Genomic DNA, 9,402 nt, shown 5'->3' with positions numbered 1-9,402 from the left:
TGGACAGGTCGCTACAGCTCTCTGCATGCAAATCATGACTGCTTTGCCATGCAGAGACTTGGTTCCTGTGCCTGTAAATCAACATGAAACCACTTTTCCCTTATTTGTTTTCACTGAACAGTTTCACCAGGAAAAGAGCCTGCTGTATCAAAATACTCTGATGGGACAGGGCCCAGGCAGCACGCTGCTGCCATTACCTGACACATAGCATCCATACTTCCTCCCACCTCTGTTATCGTACCCTATTTTGACTTTATAGAGAACTATTGTGCTAGGAAAGCCACAACACATTCATCTAGCTACAGCTGAATTTGTACAGGCTATATTTAGGGCCCTATCTACAGACCAGAAACAATACTATTAATTCAAAACAGCAGCAGTTGCTCTCAATGGCAAAGAGGGCCATGAGTGGCATGTGGTGCTTTGTGAAACTGAATTATTGTCCCTTGCTTGCAGCGTACTTTAAGTTTTCTTCTGATAAAGTCTAGCTAGAGAAAGCCATCACGATTTCTCAAAGGTGGAAAATAGATGTTGGGCAGCTGGACATAGATATTTCATACATGTGTTCTTAACAAGCAGCTAATGACAAGTCAGGCTTTAGCTGCAAACTCTAACAGGCTCTGTATGACCAGAAAGAGAAGCAATGCTTTGCACTAAGCAGTGTACACTAGAAATCACCTGGGAAAAGCAGCAGTAAAGAGGTCTTCAGGGCCCATAAAAGGTGGTTAAAAGGTGCCCACACTCTGACTTGTGTTTCATCCTGCAGGACTATGAGATTGGGATGCGCTTCAGCAGTCAGATCAGTGGGACAGCTATCACCACACTGCTGGAAAGAAGGATTTCAACATGGAGTAAAAAATAAGAATCACACGAATTACCACCACGTAGCTTGATCTTTACTAGTAAAGCCAAAGAACAAAACATCAGCATTTTTTTCCTCTTTTTCTGCCCAAAGAGCATCTCCATTTTTAACACTACTGCTTTTTGCAACAGATAGACTATAACACACGGACAAAGCAAACCAGCGAATATTAAGACATTTTCCACATTTTTAGTTCGATGTGATTTCTGAGAACAATGTCTTGCTGAAGTGCATTGTTTTACCTTCACACAATATCCTTTCTTAATCAGCCAACTACCTGTCACAATGCTGTGACAAACAGAAAGGAGAAGCCACAGGGAAAGTCAAGTCAGGAAGAAGAGGCAGACACACAGTCAGATGCTTCTTGATTCAATATGTTAGGTTTCCAGCCTCACTGAATTCCAAGAGGATTCTCCAGAGACAGTACCAGGCCCCACTACAGCAGAAGGCTGGCTGTGGTACAGAAAGAGCTGGTAGCTGACTTGTTCATTGTTTTGACGGGTGCACTCAAGCATCTTGGAGATCTGCTCAGTATTAAGCTGGTTTAAGTGTGTATATACCTATAAATTTTTTAAACCAGCAAGTTTTAATTCCCCTTGGGCTCCAGCAAGCCAAACGCACCTCCCACAGGCGTCATTGCAAGCTCAGTAATCAAGAAGGGCGACATGTACATAATCACTGAATGGAAAAACCTGCCCATTAACTGCCTAGTTAGGTGGTCAGTACAACACACACTCAGGATCTGCTAGGAAGGCCAGCGGCTTCTGTTCTGTGTTTGCAGGCGCTTGGTTCCTGCAGACCTAGAAAACCCCTTCCCTGTTAACTCATCCCACATGCTCTGCAGTCACAGCAGAGGGGACGGGAAAAAAAGGAGTGGGGGTGATGTGAAACAGTATCAGAGCTGCCTCCTTTGTTACAATTTATGTGAGACTTCACCCTGGGCAAATTTCTTCCCTGGCTTACCTATGGGTAGGATCAGTCATCCACAAGCTGAGGAAAGAAATAAAGAGTTAGACCTTAGCATGCTTGCCACGGAGGAACATCTCATTTGAGGTGACCTCTACTGGTACACTGAATTGCCTCCCGTTGTTAGCTCTCCCTGATCCTTTCTGACCCCTTTGCTTTCTGTTGCTCTGCTCAGGTTTGCTGCTTGCCATGCAGCTTGCCACATTCCCCACTTGCCTCTCAACATCTTCCCTTGTTCCTGGCTGCAGAGATGCAGCTGCAGTTTGGTGTCCCCCACCGTCACCATCTGCCCTTTTGCAGAAGGGTGGAAAAGTCTCTCTTACTGCTCCCATGTTTTAGTCCTACCTGACAAAGGAGCAGAAGAGCTACACTATAATTTTAAGGTGTCCTTGCACTGGCACTGCTACTCTTGCCCAGCAGAACCAGATGTAGAGATCATTAACATCCCAATGGATTTGGCAACAGATGCTATAAAGTTCAAGGAAGTCACCTGCCACCATTCAGAGATTTACACAGGAGCAACAGTACATCTCCAAGCCTGCCTGCAGAGACTGGCGCTCAGCGGATGGCCCACAGGTCACATATATCGCAATGCAAGCCTGAAAGGTCAAAGTCTCTGCCATCTGTCACACTTCCTTCCAACAGGAGGCATCAATTAAAATAAACACCTGGAATGACAGAGAACAAGGAGACCTGGGGGGAAGATAAAACCAGAGCCGGAATGAGTGAGTGTGCACTCCACTTAACCTGTCCCAAGCAGCAAGTGTGCTCGCTATCTGGAACACATAAGCTTGTTGTCAGTATACTTCCAGTATATCCCACTTCTCCCAAACCAGGAGCCTGATACTCAGGAGCACCTGGAGGCAGGTCTAGTATTTCACAACCCCACCACCCTACAAGGGGAAGCAAAGCACTAGCAGCACAGTTAAAACTAAGGGCAAAGGGCTTTTTCTGTTTGTATTTTAAGATGAAAACATCAATTACAGCCTCTAGCAATAGTTTTATATTGCTCGTTAATCTTCTGCAGCCTCCATGAGCAGCTGGTATTTATCGCTCCTGTCATACCATACAGGCTAAATGCAGCAGGGCTGGGAGGAGAGAAGGGTCCAGCACAAATCACCACCATGGTTTGGAAGCAGCGCTCATCCTGAGCTACCAGCATGAGAAACTGCCCTGGCACCCTCCCTTATTCATTCGTGCACTAGATGCCGCAGGACAGGTTTATTACAAATCCATGTACAGCAGAGGAGCAGCAGTTAAGCTGTCCCCGCAAGGCAGCAGGAGGTTAGTATGGGTGACTCCACCTTCAGTTTGTTAAGCTCATGCTATGGGCTGAGGCTTTGCAGAGGCGGGGACAAGCCTCTCCACCCTGCTCTAAGTGCCTAACAGACTAACCAAGCACAGGTATCAAAGGAAACCTCTCTTTCGGGCTTTCAAAAAAACCTCCCACAACAACAACAGAAGACAAGTCAGGCCCCATCCAACCCACTGAGTTTCTAACAACCGAGATAGCCTCAAAAATCTTCATCAAAAAAGCCTCACATCTATCACCTTAGCTTCTAGGGACTGTAGAGAATGTGCAGAAAAATATTAACATAAACCCATTCTTCATCTCTTTTTTAAGTTGTCTGCTCAGCAGAGAAGCCAGGCACTGTCCTGCAGCGAACTCTGTGGCACAAGGTGGAACTCTCTGGGTGACCACGCTGCAGAAAGCAACACTGCTGTTGTGAGTCATGTGCGAAGGTACAGGACAGGGATTCACACAGAGACCAGCTGTTTGCTAACAACAAAAGACTCAAATCAGCAGACAACACCAATAAACGTGCAGAGCATGTCAAAGACCTGAAGAAGACAAATACAACAGGAGAGAGGAAGTTCAAAACTTGACTTCTCTTGTCCTACATCTGAAGGTGTCACTTTAACAGAATTTAGACATGGCTTCTCCTGTTCATGCTCTAATGACTTCATGTTTCTTTGGGGGAGGGAGGGTGTGAGAAAAGGGGTTTATCCATCCGTCGGTTTAGGGTTGAGTTGGTTCAGTATCAGAGGCACTAAGCAGTCTCATCTCTTTTGGCATCAGTTTTCTCTCAAAATGATCTCTTAGCTGTCGTGTTCCACTTTGTTTTCTCTCCTTTGAGGTCCGAGTTCAAACGCTGGAAACTGGGAAGTCTCCGGTACTGAAATATCTGAAAGGAAGTGAATAGCTCCGGCCATGCCTAAAACATAATGAGTGAAAGTGATCTTAGTGCGTCCTTCACAGTAAAATAGCACAGTTGACAGCAAAGGCAACAGTACATGTTTGAACATCTCCTCAACAGCTTTTTTTGAACATGTGAACTTAGGGCCTTTAGAAAGGCAAGTTCATCTTTACTTTGCCCAGGAAATTAGGTTTCCCTTGAAAAGATCAAAGGCAAGAACCAAGAACTCTCTGCTACCATTTTTTCAGCTGCACAACCTCGATGCTACTTCAAATAATTCCCAATTTGGACTGTCCCTCAGAATTTGGGCAGCTCTTGCTCGTCATTTCACTGGTGACAAAAACGAAGGCAAAACTGTATTATACTTGTGACATACAGATTAATTTGTTCACTATGAATAAAGAGGTCAGTCAGAGCGTTAAGCACTTATGCCAGCATCACCTAAAAAAACTCTTTAGAGTGGCAGACAACAGAGGCACCCTACAGCAGGGGAACATAAAAATACATGCTCAGTTTTATGATCAAGCTAAACCCTAGTTTATCAATAGCTAAGCACATACAAAGCAACCTTCCTGAAATATAGCATCTGATGCAAATGAAGCAATTAAGACAGTCCTATAAGATGCATGTGCAACTTCCACTGAAAGTGTGCATGTACATGCCGAATTGGTCAACGTCAAGCACAATTTTGGCTACAAAAAAACACCTCAAAATCAATGCCTTTTTTCTTTCAAATTTGAGATATCTAGTTTTTTTCTAAAACAAACATACAAACAAACATCACTGATATTAAAAAATAAAATAAAAGCTGTACGTAAGCATTAAAGCACAAATCATCCTATTGTAGGCATTACTTCACGTTCTGAATAGATTTCAGAGCTCTTATGCAACAGGTTGTATGCCTACTTTTGACGTCTACAAGTGCATGCAAGAGAGCTCTCGGGGATAAGAATACTTCTACTTTTCTCTCTTAAAAACTAAGGCAATAACCCTATATTTAGAAGGAATGCATGCAACTACTGTTCTCTTGTGTTCACAACTTGGATTGGTTTATTTGTAAAATAATCCTATTCAGTCTGCTGTAATTTCACATATTTATGCTAGGTGGCACACTAGGCTTACTGCTAGTCTAAATCCTCCTTGGGTTTATGATTCCTTCCTACTGTGTTTCCAAAACAAATGTAGGAGATAGGGAAATATAAAATAAACTACAAATAAAAAAAATACAAAGCTCTAGGAAAGTATTTAGGAACATCTTTGAAGCTACAGAAATGCCCCCTAAGAACTCTTCATTTCTTTTCTGTTGAAGCGATACTACATTTGAACATGAGCCAGCAGTGTCTCCTGGCAGCCAAAAGGGCCAACCATGTCCCTCTTGAAGCATGGCATTGCTAGCCAGTTGAGGGAGGTGATTGTCCCGCTCTACTCTGCACTGGTATGCTGCAACTTGACTTCTGTGTGCAGTTTTGGGTGCCACAGTATCAAAAAGATATCAAGCTACCAGAGAGTGTCCAGAGGAGGCCTACAAAGCTGGTGAAGGGCTTAGAGCCTGGAGGAGACCGAGGGGAGACCTCATTGCAGTCTACAGCTTCCTCACAACGAAAGGAGGAGGAGCAGGCACTGATTTCTTCTCTCTGGTGTCCAATGATAGGACCCGAAGGAATGGCAGGAAGATGTGCCAAGGGAGGTCTAGGTTGGATATTAGGAAAAGGTTTTTCACCCAGAGGGCGGTGGAGTACTGGAACAGGCTCCCCAGGGAAGCAGTCACGGTGCCAAACCTGACAGTATTCAAGAAGCGTGTGGACAATGCCCTCAGACACATGGTGTGAGTGTTGCCGTTGTCCTATGCAAGGACAGGAGTTGGGACTAGATGATCCTTGTCAATCCCTCCCAACTCAGGACGTTCTATGATTCAAAGTGATTTGGGTTCATATTAAAACTAGCTTTTCCATGCTTTAGTATTGCAGCAGAGAAGGTCTAGTTCTGATGAGCCAATGACTACTTTGAGATCCTCTACCCAGAGATGTCCTCTGCCTATGTCACAACACTACAACACTACAACAAAACTGTTCCTCTGACTTCTGTTTGCTTTAAGCCAAGACGCATCAGTACACCAGAATTTTATTTGAGAATAAAAGTGGCACTGCCTTTACATTGGAAGTTGCTGAAATCTAACCAGAAGTTAGTGAATTATTTTGTCTTTTTCTCTCCAGCTCTTTTAGGCAGTGGCAGTGGTAGGGGGTAGGTCTATTTCTACTATTAGAGAAACCCATCAAAGACGTACCAACTCCTAAGCATGTACTCAAATTGCAGGGCTGCCCCTTCTTTCCTGTATATTACAATACCATTTGCAATGCCATCACTTTACCTTCAAAGAGAGAATAAGGTCGATCAGGAATACGACATCCATGGGCACCATACTCCAAACACCATTCAGCAAACTGGGGAAAACATTAAAAAGTTCTTTTTTAATTTAGTTATTCAAGACTGTCAAATGCAAGTTTGAGTATCTGCATATCCTTAATAGGTACGAAATATATAAAGTAGTGGAAGCAAAGATACAACACAGAAATCACTGTCCAAGATCAATTCGTTCCACTTCAACCGTGACAAGGCTGCAATTAGGTTTTAGGTATTTCCACAGCACAAATTCCAGTTTCATTAACAATTTAATTAGGTGGGCTGTACTTAACTTGTTTTCTGTAAATCAACCCTGCCACACGTCAATAAAAAAAGCTGCAAGAACAGATACATTCAAAGGCAAAACTTTTCTAATACTATAATATCATTTTCTTATCTGTCTTGGTGTTTAATTTATCCACATGCTCAGGACTTAGGGTTGTTAATTGCATTTTGGTTTTCTTTCACTTCCATGCACCAATTTAGAGGATTAAATCTCTAGCTGCTATTACTTAGTTTTATTTATTTTTCTCTCCCGAAGTCTTACAAAAAATCATTATAAATTCAATTAGACACTTACACTCGTCAATATTCTGTCAAAGAAGATGGAACACCATTAAAAAAAAAAGAGTTAACAGCATCCTTCTTGTGTTTGAGCACCACTGCTGCAGTAGCTACATTAGACATATGTGATGTACAAACCGCACGTCAATCAATTTAATAGTAACCATCTCTTTCTACTTTATGGCTCCCCAGAGGACGCTGTGGGGAGAAGGCACACATTCCCCTGGCATTCCTCTGCTTCGAAGCAAGCCACTGCTCATTCAAAAGTGCTCAACTTCCTGCAAAGCAAAGAACTTAGATGTCTTTCCCTTGCAATCTGGACAGCCTGCTAGCAAGCAGCCTATCCTGCTCACTAGAGGGTGCCCCGGCTCTAGAGTTGGAGCTCTATGGGCTGTGAGCAGCTCCCAGAGCCAGCAGCACGTTCAACAGGAGGCTGATCCCTTCTTCCCCCCACCCCGTTCCTTTTGTTTAGTGGGGGATGGATTTCTTCTCTTGGTAGGGTGTGTGTGTTGTGTGTGAATGTCTTGAAGAAACCAGGAAGAAATCCATAAACACAAACATTGTGGTCCACACTCTTATTGAGAATTGATGAAACATTTTTGGGCCCCACAGGTGTAAGTCTTCAAACTAAGGTTATATTATCCATGTAATCTTGTCTCATATGTGAAGGCAAAACATGTTTATGGCATGTTTATAAACTACAATCAATTCCCACAACATCCACATGTTATTGCCTACTACCCTTTATTATTACTGTCAGTCTGGGAACGGCAACAGAAATTAAAGAAATGCACCCCAGGGTAGCAAAGCACAAACATCATTTACAAGTTCATAGCTTCAGCACAACTCACAGATCCATTAAACCACACTGAAGCCTTCGTTAAATGAAGGATGTGGCCGTGTGTGTGTGTGTTGAGTATCTTCTAGCAGGAAGAGATCTGTCATTATTTGTCACATAGACCGGGCATGCTTGCCATCAGCAGTGGTTTAATCACAACGATGAGCAATACAGGGCTCAGATGCTCTCTGTTGCCTGGAGCCTAGGATACCACAGGCCCTCTCTCCTCTCACAGACAGACCAGCTACAAGTGGCTCACTCTCCTGGGAGCCTGTCTGATAATGCTGGAGAACAGCTGCAAAGTGACAAGTGAGAAGCACAAACCAGGGCTTTCTCTGAGCCACAGCCCTTCAAGCTCCTCTAGTTCACTTGTGCAAGTTTCACAAGTATCAATGGATTCCTGGCCACGCTCCTTCCCTTAGGCCTCATGTTTTTGGTGTGAGCAAACACACCAGGGAGGGGAGCAATCTACTTCTCTCAGTTATATGCCCTTAGGTACCAAAACAACAGCATGTTTTCTTCCCTGTATACCCTGGCTCAAAAATAAAAGATTCCAAGAATGCCAGACAAGCAAATTCCTCTGCCTGTTTCACGATTTCCCCTGCAAGGACCCAAAGAGCCTGACAGAATGCTGGAGATGCTAAAATGCAGAAGGGCTGCAAATGCACTGCCAGACCTGACTATGCTGGGCACCTCCAGCACACAGTCTCTCGCCACTGTGTCACATTCTACTTTTCAAAGGGATTTCAGGTAAGTAACTGAGTCTCTTACTTCTTTGGCTTTGAGACAGATATGCTTGCTTTTCTCTACCTTGGTATGGAAGAACATCAGGGCTCTCTTGAGGCAGAAATGCAGCATAAACAGGAGCTGCCAATGCTGCACAAAGCCACAGAAGATGTCCTAGCATGGAATATGCCAGAGAGAGCCTGTGAGCTGTGCTGACAGCAACGCCTGTTTGGTGCTGTGGGTAAGTCCACGTGTAACAGAGTCAAACATTTGCCATGGGAGTACCAGAGGTTTATCACATTTTCTAGGACACAAGTATGCCTACAGGTGTCCTCCTGGTATGATGCTTTGGTAAATGTAAGGCAAGACAAGCAGCAACTTTTTAAAGCTCTGCTGATGGAGGACAGGATGACAGTGGAGATGAATACAATAGCTTTACATGTGGCCAGTGCTAATCTGAAAGCACCTGAGAAGCAACTCAACAAATTTCCCATTACAATACTTCTAGAAGACCCCAGCTAAACAGCTATGTATGCTATATGAAACCTAACATCCATGAATTAAGCTAAAAACCAACCCAAAACCCAACAAACCAATCCAAATGCAAACAAATCAGAAGTCTTGAGGAAACAGAGGCTGAGAAAGCCTTCTCTTTTGGTAGCTGCTGCCATAGTCAGAGCTGATAACAGAACCTGCATAATTCTAGTGGAAGAATTCTGAGTGTGTCTTTCTCTGTAATTTGTATTAATAAAACAAAAAAAATAAATAAATCTAAGTGAGCAATTTAATAACTGCAATTCAGAGCTCTAAAAGCCCAAACAGACAGTAGGCTGAAAACAAATAATTAC

At 43.5% G+C, this 9,402-nt stretch overlaps 1 protein-coding gene across 1 annotated transcript in view; it reads right to left on the bottom strand.

Moving 5' to 3' along the window:
- Positions 1-457: 457 nt before the first annotated feature.
- LANCL2 (LanC like glutathione S-transferase 2) overlaps positions 458-9,402 on the bottom strand; it is a 32,530-nt gene continuing 23,585 nt past the window's right edge. The window contains exons 8-9 of the mRNA XM_069859748.1: positions 6,395-6,467; positions 458-4,044 (exon numbers count right to left, since the gene is read on the bottom strand). Coding sequence (XP_069715849.1) covers positions 3,929-4,044; positions 6,395-6,467 — 189 coding nt within the window. The 3' untranslated portion in view covers positions 458-3,928. The remainder of the gene's footprint in view (positions 4,045-6,394; positions 6,468-9,402) is intronic.

This window comes from Phaenicophaeus curvirostris, chromosome 6, assembly GCF_032191515.1.
Source record: "Phaenicophaeus curvirostris isolate KB17595 chromosome 6, BPBGC_Pcur_1.0, whole genome shotgun sequence".
Classification (NCBI taxonomy): domain Eukaryota; kingdom Metazoa; phylum Chordata; class Aves; order Cuculiformes; family Cuculidae; genus Phaenicophaeus; species Phaenicophaeus curvirostris.
The sequence above is the reverse complement of the archived record's forward strand: the minus strand, read 5'-3'. Positions and strand labels throughout refer to the sequence as shown.